Raw genomic sequence first — 22,131 nt, forward strand, 5'->3', positions numbered from 1 at the left:
TCGTGACCGGCACTACCCTGGGTGGGAAGAGAGCTGAGACTGTTCAGGTGGAAGTCAAAGTGGCTGTGTTTACAACTGAAAAAACATTCTTTCTTTTGAGATAAATTTGTAGTGAGAATAGCAATTCCAGAGAAGAGCCCTCATCCAACACACCACTAACTGAGCATCTAACAGGAATGCACCAGGTAGAAAGTTACTCAAAAGCTGAACGCAAGTGTCTAAGGTGCAGTAATGGTGAGTACAACAGGAGAGCATTCACCTTGAGTGAATGCAGGGCGGACTAGACACACAAGAGCCACACTGGGACCTGGCTGGTGTGGCTCAGTGGGTTGGGCATTGTCCCGCAAACCAAAAGGCCACCAGTTTGATTTCTGGTCAGGGCATGCGCCTGGGTGCGGACCAGGCTCCTTGGTTTGGGGGCATGGGAGGCAGCTGATCTATGTTTCTCTCCCTCCCCTTCTCCCTTCCCTTCTCTCTAAAAATAAGTACATAAAATCTGAAAAAAAAAAAAAAAAAGCCACAATGGGCTTATGGGTGAAATACCTAAATGCAGGCATTCAAGTCAGAAATGAGAACTTTGGGTCCCAATGGAATGGTGGTAATTTTCATGGAAAAGTCCTCAGTGAAGCAAGTTTCACTGGTTGAAGGAGGTCTAGCCCTTATACAAAATGTAAGGGTTTTAAAAAGTTAGAAACTTGAGCATCACTATTCAATCATTAATTTTGCTGTGTAGCAAAGTGGGGAATTACCAGTGAGAGTAAACAACCAAATCACCAGCCAGATTTTGATATACGGCCCTAAGAGATTTGGAGCTCTGAGGGCTGTTATGACCACAGTAGAGCAGAGGAATAAAAGTCAAAGGAAACCCTGGCCAGATAAAAAAGTGCTCATTGATGCCTCTAGGAAAGAACTAGCTTTAAATAAGCTCTTCTTGCTGCCACCCATCACACCCCCAAACATTTTAGTATCTCACTAACATTATAATAGTAAGATCAGTTTTAGCTATGAAGACAGAAGGTGTCACAACAATTTGCAAATCTGGTGTGAAAGAACAGCTTGAAAAAAAAATATGCAATTTTCACTGACTTTATATTCAAGTCCAAGTGTGGCTATTTTAATATCACGTCTTGTGCATCCGTGGTCCTTGGCACAGACCTCGGACCTCTCAGCAAATGGGAACACAGGGATGCGTCGGGTGGGTTACACCAGAAGGTGCTCTGGGCGAGGCAGTGATGTGCAGAGGGTGGTGCTATGGTTATAAAATCAATCTCTGCTCAGTTTAGAAGATACGAAATTACTGGCAAAAAGTCTGGTGTTTTTCTTAAATTTATATCATGGAACTTATAGTCTAGTCTTAAAAGGGATGGCTAGAAAAACACCTGGGCCCACAGGCACTCACCAAATAAAAGACAGCCGATAATCACCAAACTGAGCATTTATTTAAATGACATTAATGACAGTCTTTCCTCGTGCGTGTCCTCCTTCCACCTTCAGAAAGGCTTCTGGAACTTTAGAAAAAGGAAAGGTTTTCTCAATAACTGGCTGAATCTGTAAAACACAAGAAAAGGTTGTCTGGTGGGTAAGAAAACGTGCATCTATCAAGGCAGATAACGCCTGTAATTAGCTCCTTCACTGAGACAGACCCACCCTCTCTCGGGTCTATCTTGCGCATCTAAGTGGGCGCTCACTGCCAGGCCGGGAGCGCTGTGACTGCCACCCCTATTCCTGCCTCCGCCTTCTCTCTGTGGGGCAGCCCGAGTGCACGTCCCTCCAGCAGACTCCCACTCTGTGCTGGCCACGGCACTCGTGCACTCGGAACCTCGTAACCTTTCAGCAGCTCCCAAACCCCAGCCCTCACGCAGCCCTCACGCTTCAACAAAACGGTCTTCTTGTCACGGTGTGAATGAAGGTGGTGTGCTGGCGCCTCTCCTCTGCACCACCCTTCCAGCCCCAGGCTCACCCCGCCCTTCCTGGCCTCCCGGTTGCAGTGCTCTCTGTGAACTGCTACAGGACCCGCCTGGCCCTCTGCACAGACTGCTTGTCACAACCGGCTTCACATCTCACCCCGCTGTTGTGTGCGGGAAATACCAAAGAGGGCATCCCCCGGTGCTTGCCATACGCATCCCGGTGGCCCCCTCACAGGCAGTTTAAATTGGTTAAATGTTTGGCATATCTTTTCGGCCAGAGTTTAGAGTATCTGTGGTATAGGCTACCTCTTTTGTACCCTCAACAACACCCAGAACAATGCTACGCATGTGACAGGAGCTTAATAAATATCACTTATAATCTATGACAAAAGAGGAAATAATATATACGTAATGGGGTAAAGATAGTTTCTTCAATAAATAGTGTTGGGAAAACTGGACAGACACATACCAAAAAACCAAAAATAGACTACTTTCTTATACCATAAGAATAAACTCAAAATGGATTAAAGATTTAATGTAAGACCTAAAACCATAAAACTCCTGGGGGCGGACAGTAAACTCTTTGACATTGCTCCTGGCAATATTTTTTTGGATATATTTCCTATACAAGGAAAACAAAAGAAAAAAATAAACAAGTAGGACTACACCAAAATAAAAATATTTTGCACAGCAAAGGAAACCATCAACAAAACAAAAAGACAACCTACTGAATGCGAGAAGATATTCACCAATGATACATCTGATGAGGGGTTAGTATCCAAAATATATAAGGAACTCATACAACTCAACACCCCAAAAAACAATCTGATTAAAAAATGGGCAGAGGACCCAAATAGACACTTGTTCAAAGAGGACATACAGACGGCCAACAGATATATGAAAAGATGTTTGAAGTCAGTAATCATCAGAGAAATGCTAATTAAAACCACAATGAGCTATCACCTCACACCTGTCAGAATGGCCATCATCAATAAATCAACAAACAACAAGTGTTGGTGAGGATGTGGAGAAAAGGGAACCCTCCTGCACCACTGATGGGACTACATCGGTGCACCCACTGTGGACCTAGAGGGCATTATGCTAAGTGAAATAAGTCAGTCAGAGAAAGACAAATACCATACAATCTCACTTAGTGTAAAATCTAAAAACAAATCAATAGACAAAACAGAAACAAACTCATAGATACAGAGAACAAAACTGATGGTCACCAGATGGGATGGGGGTTGGGAGGCTAGGTGAAAAGGGGAAGAAATTAAGATGTACAAATTGGCAGTTATAAAAAAAAGTCACAGGGTTGTAAAGTATAGCATAGGGAATATTGTCAGAGATACTGGAGTAACTATGTACGGTGTCACATGGGTACTGGAAATATTGGGGTGATCACTTTGTAAGTTATATACGTCTAATCACTATGCTGTACACTTGAATATAATATTGGATGTCAACTGTAACTGAAATATATATTTTTTAAAAGAATACAGAAGAATAAAAAACACGTTTAATAAAAAAATTTTAAATGTCACTTAGATGAAAACCAGTAAGATAATTGGGAAGCAAGAGTCATACATGGGCAATGGAGGCGTGAGGAGAACTTGCCCAGGCTGGGAGACTTTGCTGAAGAGAGAAGCAGTTGGTAAGAATTTACAGGAAAGCCACCTCAGCCAGTTCACAAATGACTGAATGTCACATTTACCATACTATTCATTAGTATCACCAAACACCTCTTTCTGAAACGAGGTCCCAGTTAGTACCCTCTCCCCGTGCTGACTGGTCCACAGTGGACCACCTCCCACCGCCCCACAGACAGGGGTAAGTTGTCAGAAGACAGGCGCCAGCGCATACATTTCTGGCACCCTTCCTTTCCAAGGGGAAGAGGTGTTGTGCTGGTGTTGTATGCCCTGATGTACCTTTCTCTTGTGTGAATTTCACAGCTCAGCCACCAGAAGAGCACCTCAGACTCCAAAGTTCTCTTCTCCAAAGAGCTGAAAATTCTTCTGTACCCACAAATCACAATAAGCTCATAATAAAAATAACAGCTGATATGTGTTGTCCTCACTGTGACAGGTACTCTTCTGAGTGCTCATAGTTTACCTCATTTAATCCCTATACAGTAGTCCCTGTCTATATCGCAGTTCACTTATCGCAGCCTCACTGTACTGCAGGATTTTTTAAAATATTATATTTAATTATTTATCGAGGATTTTTCGCTATATCGCGGGATTTTGCAATACTGTATACGTATGTTGTTAAAGTTACATAGGTTTAAGAGTGTAGAATAAATGTAAGGTTTCTACCTCACGGGGGGGTCTAGAACGTAATACCCATGATAAGTGAGGGAATACTGTAACCACCTTGTGAGGTAGGTACTATTCCCATTTTACAGATGAAGAAATTAAGGCGCAGAGTTAAGTAAGTTACCCGTCACATAACTGCCAAGTGATAAGGCAGAATTTAGTCAAATAAAAGAGTGTGCTCTCACCACTACTCAGAGCCTTTCATGTACTATCAGCTGCTTTCTACATCTACTAAAATCTCAAGGTGGGAGAAGGTAGCCAAGGATTATAATAATTTATCACAGCCTGTATCTTGGCCTGCCTCGTGCTAAGGAACCATGCCAGCTGAGGATCTGGTCTCTCAGCCCTGTGTCCAGGCACCGAGATGACAGGTGGCACATATGCCACCATTCCCACCTGCACCTATGGAGGATGTCCCAATGAGTAATCAGGGTCCTCCCCAACAAGCTGAGTACGACCTCAGAATCTTCCTCAAAACCGCAGCCACTGCGCACACATCTGAGCTGGCTTGTGAGACAAAACCGATCTGCCTTCTCGGCTGAAAGAACTGCATGCATTCAGGTTGTGTCCTGCATGTCCCACATGAAACCTCCTGAACCCACCACCCTCTTTAAGTTACTGGGACATTGTTTTCTGGATGTGATTACCTGAAAAGGGACCACCTGAATGCATGCTTAAAATACAGACTCCTTGGCCTCCTGTTACAACTAAATCAGAATCTCTAGGGATGAGGTGGAGACAATACATTAATAAGCTTCCCAGGTGAGTTTTCTGCACACAAGCGTGGGAACCACTGTTGCCTTCTGGCCTGCTCTTAAGGTCCCTGACTGATATCACACATATTTACTCATTCCACAAAGACTGACTGTGTGCCAAGTGCTAGGCCCTGATCCAGAGCAGGTACACAAAACAAACATCCAAGAGACAAATGAAGAAAAGAAAGGAGGCAATCGCATCAACTTGTCACTGAGCACTGGACACCAGTCACAACACAGCAGCAATGTCACCAGAGGTCACAAAGGACCCCTGGATTCATCTGCTCAGCTGCAGAACTAACTGTCCCAGCTGCTCTAGCTGTGTTTGCTTCAGAGCTCCGACGGGAGACCCACGTCCGGAACTGATGACACAGACAGCCTGCAGTGACAACACACTTTAATCTGGCTGGTCAGGCCTATTGTGGCAAATAACCCCAGAAGGCTGACTGTGGCATAATGAGTCATTCAGCTCTTCCCATAAGTGACAATGAAAAAAAGGGCTTTCTATCACCAGGCAGGCAAATGCCAATGTTGGCTGAATGTGTGACAGCAAACGGAGATTAACTGGATAATGAGGCAGTGTCTGCGTACAGCCGTGGATCAGACCCACAGTGCCTGTTTGTTATGGACAAAGGGATCCGAGCAAAAACCCAGAGGGAAAAAAAGGTGACTCCCAGTGAGGTGGGGATGCTTTATGTGATGACACTGCTGTAGTCACCCAGAAGAGGGGAGCCTGTTATAAAGCGGGTGGGCTCACACCACACTTCCCGCTGCTCAGGGGGCTCGCAGGGACCAGGAGACAGACGCCGGTGGCAGCGGCCTCAGTCCAGTCTTGGACCCAGATTAGGAGTCTCCTGATTGTGCCTGGCCTTCCTTGAACAGAGGCTGTACAAAGCCAGGCCCCAGCGTTTGGCACTTGTTGCCTGACACCCCTTCTAAGAGAAGACAGGGACCGTGGGCACCTCAGCCTCCAGCACAGCCTGGGAATACTGCTGCTTACCAGCCCCTGGGCAAGCTCCTCACCTCTGAGGCAAAGCCCTCTCTGCCCCTGAGGAGAAGAGGAGAGAAAAGCCCTGTCACCGCAGAGCACAGAAAAGCTGGTGGAGCAAGGACATCATCTAGACAGGCATGGCAGAAGGCAGAGAGGTTTTTCCTCAATTCCCACCTTCCAAGAGAGAATTAAATCACAGTAGAGCTTAAAAGGCACCTAAATACTAAGCAAGCCTATCTGATAGGCTGGGAAACCGAACTGCAAGTGATTAAGTGGTAAGGGCAAGGTCGGGCTGTCAGCAGAGGGCACAGTTACGGTCCAGGACCCCGACTTCACGACTGCATGGTGAGAGCGCAGTGTGGGGAGGGAAGCTCAGGCCAGTCTGCCCACCTCTTCTGCAAACGTTCCGGCCTCAGCCACCACTGGACACGGAAGCCGCGGACCTCAGACGATGGGGTGCATGAGGAGAGACAGATGAATCACAGGCACCAAGGGTGACCTGAGGGCTCCTGGCATGAACCCAAGTCCACGCTCCTGTGGACAGACACCAGGGACCCAGGGCAGGGGCGGCAGGACCACAGCTCCAGCGCTGCCTCTTGAACAGGATGGCCCTGACCTCTGGGATAGTTCACTATTTCCAGGGTCAGGGTAAAGGGGAATAAGGGGATTTAAAGTAAGCAGATATAAATAAGACAATAGAAAGAGGCAAATTTTGTTTGGATTTGTTATTTCTGGAACTTCCTGCCCTAGACAGAAAACAGAAACCTGAAAGACAGGTGGTGAGATGAAGGTGAGGGTGGGGATGGGGCTACTCTGCAAGGGAGTAAATGTACCCCTTCTGGAAGCATCCAGGACTTGTCCCTGGGTCCCCCTGAAGAAAGGCACTCCTTCCTGCCAGAAGCTATGATGAGAAACTCCGCCTACATTTCCCCACAGAAACAACTTCAGAAGCATCAGAAAAATGTCTGTGGCATCAAGCCTAGAACTCTATGAGGTACTAGCCACATCTGGAAGATAATCCTCTTCTAGCAGTCCTAGGACTCAGTCCCTGATCACTACATTCTTTCTATGGAGTAAAAATGAAGTGGCAAATAAGGAGCCTACAGTTTTAGAATATAATTCATTGCTTAAGCTAGGGCCTGGCCATTCCAACAGGGGTCTGGGAAATTGCCTGACTCAGAACTTAGTAGTTTACTCTAAAACTGTACTGTCCAACATTAACATCTAGCCACTTGTGGCTATTTGAATTTAAATTAATCAAAATAATTGATTTAAAAAATGAAAAACTCGGCCACTCACTTGCACTAGCTGCCTTTCAAGTGTTCAACAGCCACCTATGGCTGGTGGCTATCATCCTGCATGGTGCAGAGAGCATTTCCATCGCTGCAGAGAGCTGCAGTGCATAGTGCTGCTCGGAAGGTAACTCAGCCTGGTCACTACATCCCTCCTGGGTGAAACGGGTAGGGAGCCCTCAGTAAGTGTTTTGAATTAAATTCAAATTGGTACATAGAAACTATTCTGAAGTTGGCTAAAATAATAAACAGAGATCTCTATCATCACTCAACCAAGAAAGCTTCGCTGGTCACCTGGAATCTTCAATAGACCTGTGGACATTAAGTATCTGACATCAAAGGTCTTTAATAATTACATGAGGAATGTGTGCAAACAAACATACTTAAAAAGATGAAAGGGCACAAAGACAAATCTCCCTCCCATACTTGATCCACAGCCATCTGTTCCCCTTCTCAAGGGTAACTGATATTGCAAATTTCTTCCGTATCTTTTGAGATATTTTATGCTTGTGGTAACCAGAGTAGCAGCCCCCAAAGATGTCCACATCCTAATCCCAAAAACCTGCAAATATGATAACTTACTTTGCAAAAGGATCTCTGCAGATCAGATCAAGTTCAGGATCCTGAGGTGCGAGACCTAGCTGGGTGGCCCCAACGTAATCATGGAAGTTGTTATAAGGGGGAGGCAGGAGGCTTAGTCAGAGAGAGAGAGAGAGAGAGAGAGAGAGAGAGAGAGAGAGAGATGATAATGGAAGCAAAGGTCAAAGTGACGCAAGGCCATGAGCCAAGGAATAGAGGCAGCCTCCCTCTAGAAGCTGAAGGCAAGGGAACGGGCCCTCGTGCACAGCCTGTATCCAAAGGAATGCAGCCCTGCTCACCCATTCTGGACTTCTGACCTCCAGAACTGTAAGATAATAAGTCTGTGCTGTTTTAAGCCACGACACTTATGGTAATTTGTAACAGCAGCAATAGCAAACTAATACATATGTATAAAGGCAAATATATATAAATATATTCCCTCAAAGCATAGTCATTTTTTTCAGTGGCTTACTGCGGACTAAAGACTCTGCCTCCTCCCCTTCTCTCAGTCCTGAAAGACAGAGAGATTCAGAAAAGGATTTTGTAAATAGAATTCAAACTCCACCTATCTAATGTCTGGATGACTAACCAAGCAGAAAATAAAGAACGTTCAATAAGAGATTTTCTTTTTAACTATTACTGCCCCAATCTTTTTCTTTTTCTTTTTTTTTTTTAAGATTTTACTTATTTACTTTTAGGAAGAGGGGAAGGGACGGAGAGAGGGAGAGAAACATCAGTGTGTGAGAGAGATATTGATTGGTTGCCTCTCTCACACACCCAACTGGGGATCTGGCCTGCAACCCAGGCATTTGCCCTGACTGGGAATCGAACCTGAGATCTTTTGGTTTGTAGGTCGGTGCTCAATCTACTGAGCCACACCAGTCAGGGCTATCACCCCAGTCTTAAAAGGCCACAAAGGGTGGTAGAAGGAACTGTCCCAGAGGTCATGAGACCTGGGCCTTGCCTAGCTCTGTGACCTTGAACATGTCATTTACTCTCTTAGGGCCTCAATCTTTCCAAATGTGACACAGTGGCAGGATGGGGAGTAGAGGGAGGTGAGGACAGTAAACTAGACATGTGCTAGCTTTTCCTGTTTTTGATCCTAGAGTATACTAATCAATGATGTATGTTTGGCCCAAATATAATACTTGCTATGGCCCTCCCACTCCCAACAACAGAAAAAGAGTTTGCTAAATAGTATAAAAACAAGAAATGCTTATAGTGTTAGCAAAAAATGGCAATAAACTGTAGGCCTAAGGCACAATTTCAGCAGCAGCCCATTACACTCAATGTGCTAATTACAAACTATTCTCTGTATCAGCCTGTTGATTCACAGAACATCTTTGGCGCTCCCAAGAAACTGGTAACACTAGTTGCATCGGACAGGGAGAATCTCAGTGACTGAGGGACAGGAATCAAAGGAAGATTTCTTGAGATTATTTTCCTACCTTTTAAACGTTGAACCTTGTAAATGTGTATCTATTTAAAAACCTGAAGTATTTTAAAAGAGTAGGCTCTTTTGGTTTATGGCTCTCGGTGTCAAAAAACAACTATAGCTCCTGTATCGTCGTCGGCAGCCGTCCGTCTCGAGAGACGATGGTGTAGCTTCTTAAGTGTCTATCTGCACCGCCGAGAATGGCTGTGCAGTCCAACTCGGGAGTGACACGGTATCTGTCTCCTCCCGTGTTGAATCGACATCTTGTGATGACGCTGGAGTGTCCTCTCCAGTGAAGCTGAAGCTACAGAGCCTGGGCAGGGTGATATGGAGGGTCTGCTGTTGCCCATGCAGCAGACCCCCCTCTCTTCGCAGCTGAAGGGTCCAAGGGAAAGACGGAGTCGATACAGCTTGGGTTCAGGTGCGCCTGTATCAGATACCTGTTAATCAGAGTCATTAAGCACGCAGCAAAAGCATGCAAGAATGTGAATGCTTCATCCATTTTAACAATCTTTAAGAACCACACAATATGTAAGTTGACCTGTTATGTAATCCTTTCCGATTTCTAAGTGCAGGTGGTCAATGACCTGTTGCACCCTCGAAGCAGCAGCATGTACAACAGGACAGATGACCTCATCATGACATCCAATGTCACATGTCAACTTCCACAGCCCCAGAGCCCTTCACTGTCAAAAATTACTCCTGAGCCCAAATAACCCAGGGCAGGAGAAGGCCAAAAGAACACTTCTTCACACCCCCTCGTTCGAATATTATTCAAGGGCATCTTTATTTCTACCTGTCCTTTTTTAGCCATCCTACCAGTTACCTGCCAATTTTAATAGGTACATATACACAAGTCCCCTCTCTTCTCTGTTTCGTAAATAGTAATTTGCAGGCAGAGAGAAAGAGACAGTATTTTGAATACAAAACAGCAATGGTAAGCCCGTCAACAGCCTGGAGCAGATATCAGGACAAGCACAATCATGTGGTGGACTTCCGCAGGACAGGGGCCTCGGTAATCATGGGGCTCCAACCACATGAGCACTATGTAGATCTGTGGGCCAAATTATTGGGTGACAGTTTATTCCCTTATTCCTAGAAATAAAATAGGCATCCCCAGGGATGTGGAAAGAATCCTACACAAAGGCACTTACACAGTCATAATAAGGCTGAGCCCTTGTCTCTCTAGGACACATCAAGACTCAGAAGTCCAAGAAAAGGCATGCAAATCTGGAACCAAAATATCTGGGAAAAGGTACTAGTCTTTACTATCATATAGCTGCTTGGCTGTAATAGATTTAAAAAAAAACAAAAAACACTAAATTCACAAAAAGCAGTAGTTTCTAAAAATATTCCATTCCAAAACAGAAATGGAAAGATGAAATGGGCCAGCAAGGGTCAGGTGCAATCACAAGCAAGCCCATCTCAAAGAGTTCTTTACAAGTGGCTTGGCATGGATCATGCAGCAGTAATGCTGGCCCTGCTCCATCCCTTTCCCTGCCCTTTGTAAAATGACAAGGAGAACGTAACTTAAGTTGAAGTCCCAGATGAGTCTTAAGCACTGAGAATGCAGCTGGAGAAGAAAGAGCACAGGACTGGGAGTCAGGAAGTATAGTTCTGGTCCCACCTCTGCATATGACCATGTCCCATTATCTCTTTGAGCCAGTTTCTCATCTGTAAAATGAGAGTGATTTTATCTATGCCCTCATGCAACCCTTTAGGATGGACAGGGTTCTCTATTCTGTAACTTCATATAATCTCTCAATATAGTCATAAACATCACCACCAAAATATGAGTTTTCCATCTGGGTTATCTTCCAGAGATGGAATACCAGGGTCATTAGAAACATGTAAGAACCCAAATAAACGAGCAGTAGCCGAGGAGCCTTTCAACACTCAACAGTGCTAAAAGGCCATTTTGACACCCCAAAAGGTATGACCAGACTAGAAGCAGCAGTTCTTCCCCACAATGCCCACCGCAGGCCAGACACGAGTAGTCAGAAAACCAACCAGTTATCCCCACAAAGCTTCCATCCGTCCTCATCCATGTCCTGCCCATTGACCCTCTCAGGCATACCATGGATTGGCCCTTGATTTTATTACACAGCCAGGGAACATGAGACCTGGGCACCAGACTTCTAGTCCAGTTCTGTTGAAGTTTAGATTCCACAGTGTTTGGCCTCCTTGCGCACCTGGAAGTCTGCTTACCTTCAGAGCAGTCTCGCCTTCAGACTGAAGAAGCTCCAGAGGCAGCTCTATTGTAAACTCACAGGCGTGCCCCCACCTCTGTGCACACTGCCTTCATGGTGCCTTCTTTTCAGGACCATCTCCAAAATATTAGCAGCCCAGCTTCAGATCCCAGCTTTGCTAACCACTAACCCACTGTCCTTGGGAAAATCAGGTAACTTCTCTGGGCCTGCCTCATCATCTTTAAACCAAGAGGGTTAGACTAGTCAATGCACGCTCTTTTTCAGGTGAAGTAGCGTATGTCCATGATTCCCATGGAGGCAGAACCAAAAACAAAGCACTTAAACTCGGCTGCGTGAAGCAGCATGTACGTTGGTCGAGCCTACCTTTGCAGAGTTCCCACTGACTAGGCTCGCTGGGCAGGACACCAAGATTACAAGGAACCCACTAGCAATACAATAAGCTGCACGTACCTTTCCCTCATCCACCAATTTCGCAATGTCATCTAGATATGGACCACTGGCCATGAAAAAGGCCCAGCGATAATGGACTCCTTGCCAGAAATGCTAAAAAGAAAAAGAAAGAAAGACATGTCAAATATAGGAAGGTATAAAATCTGACTAAATGAAAATTTAGAAGAAAGTATTTTCTGAATGACGAAGACAGACAAGCTGATTTCCCATTCCATGCTGACACAATGAGTTGTTTGCCCAGCACCTTAGCACAGCGACTGACAGACAGTGGATGTTCCATAAATGTTTAGTAAATGAATGAGTGAACAAAGAACGATCCATGTGAACTCAGGCTTCTTCACCAACTTGTGACTGACAAGCAAACAAGTACAGGAAAGCTCTCCTTAAAATGACAGTCCAGATGGTCTTACACACTCAACTCCTCCCTTCTGAGGAATTAGGGCTGAGACCTCCAGGACTTCTCTACTAGGGTTTGAGTAAAGCCCAGAGGCACAAGAAAACAGCTTTTTATCTAATTTGAGAATTCTTTGGGGGCAGTAAGGCACCAAAATATGATATTAGATGAGAAATCCAATCACAGATTTTTATAGCTCTGAGAGTAATAAGACAGTTTTAAAGGCAAAACAAAGTGTAGAATTTTTCTTGCATCCAGGCTGGGTCTTTCCCTATAGTTACAGCAAGTCCCAAGCCACCTAAGTTTATAATGGGACAAAATGTCCCCAAGTGAAAGTAGCAAAAATCTTACAAGACGGTTCATGACCACTCTACTGCCATACTCACTTTGAATCTTATTATTTATTATTACTAGGTTCTCCATGATGCCTTAACAACCAACCCACCCACACTTCATCAGGTGTGAGCTATCCAGAGGCAGCCAGGACTACGCTGCCTTCTTCCCCATACCTGCCCACGGCTGCTGGGACAGCTCAGACTTCTGTTCCCTGAGCTCCCCCCCCCCCGGCCCCCCGACCCCTCTGCACGATGTAAGCTACTACCATGGCCTGAAGCTGGCAGGTGCAATGAGCTCCCCTGCTACTTGAGCTCAGGCACTCCATAGCTGTGTTATTTAGGTCAAGCTGCTTCTTTCAGCCTGTTCCCTGGCCTGCAGGATGGTTATCCCACACCTAGCACACAGGGTTTTTGGAAGAATATTATGAGAGTGTATATAAAGTACCTGATACATAAAAAGTAAGGAATAAATATTTATCTAGTGCTAAATGTAAAGCTTGTTGAGGAAGGGTTGAGACACTCTCAAATCAGAGTTTAAGACTAGAAAAAAAGACAAAACCAAGCTGTTGTCTAGGCAGAGCTTTACATGGGTGTGCCAGGAATCGCTTACTGGTTTGGTTGAGTGACCCAATAGTTTATTGTCTAGCCTGGAACAAGTGTGAGAATTAAAGGAGCCACCATTAATAATTATCCCAAGACCACAGATGCAAACAGAACCAAGTTTACCCTAGAATAGGTGTGATGAGACATGGACTCCCATCAGCCCTTGGGGTAGCAAGGCAGAGCGTGGGCTGGCAGGTAGTTTGCTCTTGACACAGAGCAGCCTCAATATGCTCTTCAAATACTATCATTTTCTATGTGTGCCAGAGCATGAAAGCAAACACACACACACATACATGCATGCATGCACGCACGCACACACGCACACACATTCTGAAGCACTAAGATTGTCCCAAGCTTAGAGGGGGCCCAGTGAATTACAATCGCAGGAAACCTGTTCATGTACTTCCTGCTAAGGTCTGGCCTTATAAACTGCAATTAAAACATTTTAGTAATTGCTTATGGTTTCAAAGAAGGAACAGCAATAGTAAAAACCACCACATCTATACTTCTTTACAGCAGTTTGCCCTGTAAAGTGAAACTTTTGGTCTGCAGTAGCAGAATTTTTATGTTCTGCTCTAAGGGATCTGTGTATTTTTTCCAGGCCATTCCAGGAGAGAGCAAACCAAAGCAGGCAGGAGAGCCCAGAGCATTACAATGAGGCTTTAACGGTGCACATTCTCCAAAGACATCAGAAACTACTTAAAAGGTTTTCACATGAGATTACCACTATCATCTTTCAAGTAGGGGGAAAGGGAAAATGAAGAGAGCCATGCCTGTTTCACTCTCACAGGACAGCTCTGAAGGTTAAACCGTAAACGGTCTCACTGGAGTGCAAACTGTAAAATCTTATAGAAAACTTAAATGTATATTTTAAAGCTCTGGAAAGCCTGGGTTTTGTGAAAAGGGAAAGAAGAGACAAAGGACAGTTAAGATTCCTTTTTCTACCACAAAGCACCCTGTGGACACTGTTCTGGCTGCCGTCTGAATCAAATGAAGTAAAAGAACCCGGAGTACAGTGCTGGTGTGTTCACCTCTCTTACCCCTACATGGTTCCCAAGAATTAAGTAGTGGTCTCCTCTGTCATGGTTCCTCCCTACTACCGCTAAGTATTCAGTTAGTACACAGAATTAGAGAGACCAAAGTCCTAAATTTCACTCCCCAAAAGGTCCCAAATTAATTTCTAGAAAAAAAAATTATCAAGCTAGTCGTCTCACAAATATGGGTAAGTGGTGGCAGGCTCAACACAGGGACCTACAACCTTTTACCGAAAAGGAGCCTTCTACTGCCTTTTTCTTGAGTCTAAAGTATTTTGTCTAGCTAATTAAATAGAATTTGCCTTCATTTTTGTATCATTTATTCCATTTTATCACTAATTCAGATTTTAAACCAATAATCTATAATTACCAACAGTGTATAAGGTGAAATTATATAAGCCTCTGTCTGCTTTATCAGTCCTGTAACTAAGGCTGACCTATGCAAGTCTCCAAGGTCCACTGCATACTGGATATGTTCAGTTGGGTGACAGAGCTCTTCACAGTTCTGGTAGCAGTGGCCCTGCTAACAGGCTGACTCATCAAGTCTCAGAAACTCCCAGAATGCCATCAATAGCTAGAGTTTCTGATTCACGTGGGATATGCAGTGTAAGGACAGGTTAATACAATTCCAGAAAAAGCATGAGGATTCTGTTAGTCTTTGTAGTCAGTCTCACTGAAGGAGAATACAATTTCCTTCAGGTTTTTGAAATTCAAAAATTGCCTATGGACTTCTAAAGGTCTGAAAGCCCCAGTCTTGGAATCACAGGCATATACCAATCCTACTAACATAAAAACACCCAACTGTACATTGGCTTAAAGTTTTCACCTTCCTATATGAGACTGTATGTGCTAATACTGGTGAAGACAGAGGGCCATCAGGCATGGGCCAGAAAAAAGCCGAAGGTGTATCAGACAGTAACAATAAAGGCTAACATTTAATAGGAGCTTGTTACATACTAGTCATTGTGCCAAGTTCTTCACATGAATTACCTTATTTAATCCTTACAACAGAAGTAAAGTAGATATCCTATTAGACCCATGTTACAGGGGAAGACATCGGGGTTTAGTGACACCGACTTACGAGGGATCACACAGCTACCAAGTGAGGCCAGACTTTGAACGCAGTCAGTGTGTGACTCCAGAGCCTATGCTGGTAGCCCATGCTCGCTGCCTCCAAGATGAAAGAAGCCGGTTAAGTGGAAGCCAATTTCCAGAAGCATGAGGCACTTGCTTGCTCTCACCAACTAAGTCTCTAACCCCTACCTTTAATGTCTTAGAACCCATGGTGACGCCAGTCTGCAACATGCCGTCTGCTATGCCCAGTCGGTCCATGTTCAGGAGAAAAGGAGTCACCAAAGTCACATATGTGGCTCCTGACCATTTCTTCAGTAAATTTAGAGCCCATGTTTCAGTAGATCCACCAACATTATCAAGGATAAAATCAAACCTGGAGAGGAAGAATCAAATCAAAACATCCTTGTCAGTCTTTACCCAGCGCTCCAATCCCCCTTCACTCCCATCACCAGTAAGCTACAGAGTCTCTTTCACTGCCAGCTCACAAACAAAGCTATGCTGTGCCTTCCAGCAGAGCGGTGGCTGCCTGGACAAAGGAGAAAAGGGCATACCCACTCATGGGATCTCTGGCTTTTCTCCAAGATAAGTCAAATGTGACTGATATTTTTGGTCATAAAATTATATTTTCTAACAATTAAGAATGACTTAAACAAGTGTTTTTTAATGAAGGTGATTTTAGCCCCCAGGGGACATATTAGGCAATGTCTAGAGATATTTTCAGTTGTCACAACTGTGGAAGATAGTGAGAAGAGGTTACTGGCATCTAAAGGCCAGGGATGATGATAAACATACTATAGTGCACAGAACAGCTCCTCCCAACAAAAAACAATCCAGTCCTACAAAGTCAAAAGTTGAGAAACTAAGGTTGCCAAGGTTGAGAAACCCTGACTCAAGCTTTATAGAATAGTGCAAAGCTATCCATTCAATATAAGTCAAAACATTCTTTAGTACACAGAAATACTGGAGTGGCAAGTATATAAGGTTTTCAACCACAAGAATTATTTGCTTTTAATCTCTCTACCATTCAGAACTGCTTATAGAAGCATCCTCTTCACCTGGAATGTTCTATTTATTTGTTTGTTTCATGCATAGCATCAGGACAAGTATAAAGAGAAATCAATAGCCTGCTCTCAGTCTTCAATTCTGCTCTCACGTGCCAAGAAAATCTAGTCATAATGGAAACCACAGGAACTGACAGATATTCAGCTCCTTAAGTCTAAACTAAAACTGCTATAGTAACACATTCAACTTAAAGGGGATAAAACCCAATGAAGCTTTTAAATACTTTTGAAAACAAAAGCAAAGATCTATTTAGAGAATGCATGCTTATAAATTAAGCAAATTTGATAGATAGATAAAAGTCCTTTTCGGTAAATCATTTTCTTCCTAAATTCATCTGGATGAAGTCAAACATCAAAGCTTCTAAAACCAGCTTCATGGACCAGCTTTGTGCATCCTGAGTCTTTCATGGGACTAAATAAACTAAAGAAGGGCAAATAAAAATTGAAGGCTATGAGTGCAGAACAATGGCCTTACTAAAAGACTATTCTTTCCATTAGAAAAAATAAAGTTTTTTTATGAGTTTAAGTTTCTAAAGTTACTGCTTTTAATTTTCTACTTCCTTCCCAAATTTTAAATAAACAAATATGATGATACTTATTTTAAATAAAATTTAAGGGCAACCTGGTATTATAGAACAGGCACCACCTGAAAAAGTCTAGAGCCAGGTTGTAGACACGGTTCTCCCACCAATGATTAAGTGGCATGACCTTAAGCATACAAAACTTATAAACCCTCTGCCTCTGATTTTCTCAACTGTAACATGACTGAGTTAGACTCAAGAATTTCAAAGCCCTTTCCTGCTGTAAGATTCTAAGATTCAAATCTAAAAAACTGTGATTTAGAGGGAGGAACCAACTTATTCTAAGTGGATTCAGAAGCCGAACTCTATGTAGAAGGTACAAAGATCAATTTTAACTAAAACTGTCAAAGAAAGAAAGAAAAAATAAAGGAATGGCCTGCATTGTAAGCTGGTTAGGTCCCTGTACTGGAAGAGTAAGCAAAAGGGAATAAGACCACTAGTCAGAGGTGCAGAGGAGCAAACTGTAGCACAGGTGTGGGAGGCTAGTCTGAGTGTGCTACAGCCTTCCATTTGTTAGGTTCTCTGTTCTTTGGTGACACACTCCAGACATGTGTAAAACTTAAGGTAGAAAGAGGGGAATGGGCTGGCCTTGACCTCAGTCTCTCACTGCTGTTCCCAGAGGCAGCACAAGGTATGAGATCAACTGAAACTACCACTATCTAGAAGCCAGGAAAATATACTACTACACAAAGTGGGCAAGAACAACTGGCTTCTGAAAATTAATCAAAAAGAGAAAAAACTTTGAAAAGACAATAAGTCAGCTTTCCAAATACTCCTAGATCAGCTATTTTCAATCGGTATGCCACAGCAGGCACACTGGTGTGCCACAAGAATTTTTAAAACAGCAGTACCTCAGTATTTAGTCAGGGGCACTGACCTCTTTTCCCTTAGATTGTCAAAAAAAAAAAAAAAAAGACAACAGTCAACACAATAGCCATCTGGTGTGAATGAATCAAAATTACACCTATTTTTTTGTCAGGTTGGCAAAAAATATCATACATTTCTTGGTGTGTCGCAGAACTTAAGGAATTAGTTAATGTGTGCCATGAGATGAAAAAGGTTGGAAATCAGCTTCTGCTTGTCTTGGCCAGATGAAGACCAGGTTAGTAAGTACCCCCTCTATTTCGGCCCGGGCCACAGTCTGATCAGCAGGGCCTGAGAGAATGCCTTGGTCTGCTCCTGTTTGGTACATTAGGCCAAACCACAGCCTGGCATTCAGATGCACCAGAAACATTCACAGTGCTCCCATTACCAATAGTTATGCTCCCTTTGTTTCTGTGAAGCCCTTATTAAGCCAAAACACTGAAAGGATGTTTAGTGCTAATCATAAATTCTCACACACTGCTCTAAGTTCTTCCTGTGGCAACAGATGGCACCAAAAGGAACACACTTCCAATTCTGCCTCCAGACCTGTTATAAACCAGGAATAAAAGTTAAATTAAAAATTAGCAAAAGACCACATGAGCAAAATCTTTGTCAGTACCTCTCTCATTGTGTTACTGTACTGTATTAACATCTGGAATTAAAATAGAAACCAACCTAAATGATTTCCAATGACATGGAGTGTTTTCACAGATTCTCCTCTAAGATTTCAGCATGATCATAATGTCACCAAAGCGGCTCTGGCTTGCATTATCAATTTTCCCTGTTCCCACCTTCCCAATATGACGCTGTTCTAATACATACGGTTTTAAAGATTTCAACTGTTCTTCCACATTTCCAGATTTGTAATCAATTACATCATCTGCCCCAAGCTTCTTTACAAGTTCACTGGCATCCTGAGAGCAAACTGCTGTCACATGAGCATCCCATGCTTTCATTACCTGCCAAAAATGGGGGGGGGGGGGGGAGTAGAAAACTGCATTTTTAAAAATAGTTGGCACCATGTGTAGATATATCAACCTAATCTCTAGAGAACTCTTAAGTGCTTTGTCTTAACAAGAACTACAGGAAGCCATCTGTCAGAAATTAGTAAAAACAATTCAACTTTTGTTCATTTAGAAAATTCCAAGAAAGAGATCTCATTTTCCCTGGATGAGACAGCCAGTCACACTGTCATAAAGTTATAACCAATCCAGTTGGAGAAGGGCTCGATGCTTCACCAGGATTAGGAAAGACAGGAATTGGTAGTCTCAAGCTTAGTGCGTTTAATGATGACAAAGGTAAATGCCCCACCAAATCACATGTCCTCAGAAAATGACCATTTTAAATATAGTCAGAACATTAAAATGCAACATTTCTTCATTTGCATCTTCAGTAAGTTAGCATAGTCTTGAGTCAGACAGTTATATCAAAGCAACAGGCTCTCAGTACTAGGTAATAAATGAAAAGGTGCTTTTAAAAGGAAGTGAAGAAAACATGGCCATTTTATTTTTAAATATGGATTACCTTTGAGTTAAAAAGACCTAACTATATAGTTCCCAAGGTATAAAATGAGGCTGCCTTATATATTTAAAACAATAAGGAATAATTAGACTTAAATTTAAAAAGAACTAAGTCAGTCAGGATTAAGTATCCAGAAAGCATCCTGCTCCAAAATTGCCATAATTCTTTTCTATGACAATTTCACAGAATTAAAAGGGGGCATTATCAGCCTAATGCGAGAACAGGTACTTGAAGTTCATCAAGAAATTTTTGTACTGATAGTTATAAGTCATAAGAGATCAGTTGTTTTCTCTATCCTGTTCAGAGTTATTATTTCCTGTGCTTCCTTAATATAAGTTGCAAAGGTTCACTAGACTATAAGAGATCTGTGTCTTGTAATAAGCATTATCAGAACTTTCATAAACCCTTCTTGCCTTTTTTTTAAGTTCTATCATCTAGGTAGGCATCCTTAAACACTATTGTTTAGTTTCACCTGTTCTTGAATGTAATTCAAAGTTGTATTCTTTTGCATCTGACTTCTTTCACTAACATTCTGCTTGTGAGATACATCTACTTAACTGTGAGCGGCTATAGTTTGTTTTCACGACTGCGTAATATTCCAATGTAAAAATATATTACAATTTACTTTTCCATTTTACTATTGATGGACTTTGAATTGTTTCTAGTTAGGAATAATATATGTATTAATAATTCTGATAATATCTTTTGTTGAATATGCATATAAATCTATCTACAGAGTGTACCTCTAAGAATGGAATTGTTGGCTTGCTATAAGGCAATTTTTTTTCCTTTTCATTGAATTTACTGTGGTGACACTGGTTAACAAAGTTATACAGGTTTCAGCTGCACAGTTCCACAACATAACATCTGTACACTGTAGTGTGTGTTCACCACCCCAAGTAAGTCTCCTTCCATCACCATTTATCCCCCCAAACCCTCCTCTCCGTACTCCCCTTTCCCTGGCAATCACCACATTTGTCCATATTCATTGACTTTTTCTTTTTTTTCTTTTTTGCTCAATCCCTCCAGTCCCCTACCCATACACTGATAGCTGTCAGCTTGCTATCTATAAGTTTGTCTCTATTTTGCTTGTTAGTTCATTTTTTAAAAAGGCAAAGGACCTGATTGGACACTTCTCCAAACAGGACATACAGATGCCAACAGACATATGAAAAGATGCTCAACATCATTAATCATCAGAGAAATGCACATTAAAACCACAGTAAGATACCATCTCACACCTCGTGCACTCTGGGTGGGAATGCAGACTGGGGCAGCCACTGTGGAAAGCAGTATGGAGTTACTTCAAAAAATTAAAAATGGAACTGCCTTATGACCCAGCAATTCCACTTCTGGGAACTTATCCAAAGAAACCCAAAACACTAAAGAATATATGTTCCTCTATGTTCACTACAGCATTATTTACATTAGCCAAGATTTGAAAGGAGCCCAAATGCCCATTAGTGGATGAGAGGATAAAAAAGCTGTGGTACATTTACACAATGGAATACTACTCGGCTCTAAAGAAGAAGGAACTCTTACTCTTGGCAACAGCTTGGATGAACCTGGAGAGCATTATGCTTAATGAAATGAGCAAGTCAGAGAAAGACAAGTACTATATAATTCCATCCATGTGTGGAATTTAATGAACAAAATGAACCAACAAGCCATAAGACACTTTCTATTCAGATTTAGTAGATGAATATAATGATTTTCCTAAGTGGTTGCACCAATTTACACTCCATCCAGCAGGGTTTGACATTCCTCTTTTCCCCTCACCCACTATCCCTCTTTTCCTTTCTTCCATTTACTTATTCATTAACCCACACTTACTAACAATCTCTGGACTAGGCACTGGGTATCCGTCTTAGGCTGTTCAGGTCTCTAGGGCAGAATTCCACAGGCTAGGTGGCTTATAAACAACAGAAATATATTTCTCACAGTTCTAGAGGCTGGATGTCTGAGACCAAGGCATCAGCACGGTCGCTTTCTGTAGAGAGAGTCCTCTTTCCGGTTCACAGGCAGCACCTGCTCTCTGTGCCCCATGTGGCTGGAGGGCTAGGGAGCTCTGCTGGCCCCTTTTATAAATAAGGGCATTAATCTCATCATGAGGACTGTGCCCGCATGGCCTACTTACTGCCCAAAGGCCCCACTTCCTAAAGCGACCACATTGGGCATTAAAACTTCAACATATGAATCTTGGAGGGACACAAATATTCAGACCATAGCAGTTTCTAATGGTGAATTAAAAAGAAGTCAAAGTGTGCATCTCCCAGGAATACTCCACTCTTCCCCAATTCAGTGAGCAGAGGGACGGGAAACTCCAGCACTATCTGAGTCCTCAAAAGGCTGAAGTGGGGTGTGGGGAGGCGATAGGACCCCAGTTCTCCCTCCTGGAAAGCAATGTGGCAGAGCCTCTGAGTGTGCTCATTAGCCCCATATGGGGGAAAGGGCCTCTCACCTCGTACTAAGTAAGGGAGACTCCATCAAGCCCCCACCCCCAGGAGCTAGCCAGCTAAGCAGTCGACCCCAACTGTGACAGCCATTAGGTGCCATCCTATTCCTGGTGGCTCAGGGCACCATTTGATTTTTCTGTTTTGAGGTAAAAGCCACACAATATAAAATTCACCATTCTTTTTGTACATTTACAATGCTGTGGCAACCATCAACACTGTATTTCCAGAACATTTTCCTCACCCTCAAAATAAACCCATGCCCATCAAGGAGTCT

The 22,131-nt window shown here is 43.1% G+C and overlaps 1 protein-coding gene across 4 annotated transcripts in view; it reads right to left on the reverse strand.

Annotated features, from left to right (window-relative positions):
• Positions 1–1,417: 1,417 nt before the first annotated feature.
• The window catches only part of RTN4IP1 (reticulon 4 interacting protein 1), a 46,800-nt gene continuing 26,086 nt past the window's right edge, over positions 1,418–22,131 (reverse strand). For 2 of the 4 annotated variants that reach the window (XM_090279720.1, XM_090279719.1), the window contains exons 6-9: positions 18,703–18,839; positions 15,564–15,747; positions 11,935–12,027; positions 1,418–1,548 (exon numbers count right to left, since the gene is read on the reverse strand). In XM_090279720.1, the coding sequence (XP_090135846.1) occupies positions 1,441–1,548; positions 11,935–12,027; positions 15,564–15,747; positions 18,703–18,839 (522 nt within the window). In that variant the 3' untranslated portion in view covers positions 1,418–1,440. Of the gene's footprint in view, positions 1,549–7,842; positions 7,954–11,802; positions 12,028–15,563; positions 15,748–18,702; positions 18,840–22,131 lie in introns of those variants that run through there. The other 2 variants (XR_016511634.1, XM_090279718.1) reach the window with 2 other exon arrangements.

This window comes from Furipterus horrens, unplaced genomic scaffold, assembly GCF_987537825.1.
Source record: "Furipterus horrens unplaced genomic scaffold, mFurHor1.1.pri manual_scaffold_6, whole genome shotgun sequence".
In the NCBI taxonomy this organism is placed as follows: Eukaryota; Metazoa; Chordata; class Mammalia; order Chiroptera; family Furipteridae; genus Furipterus; species Furipterus horrens.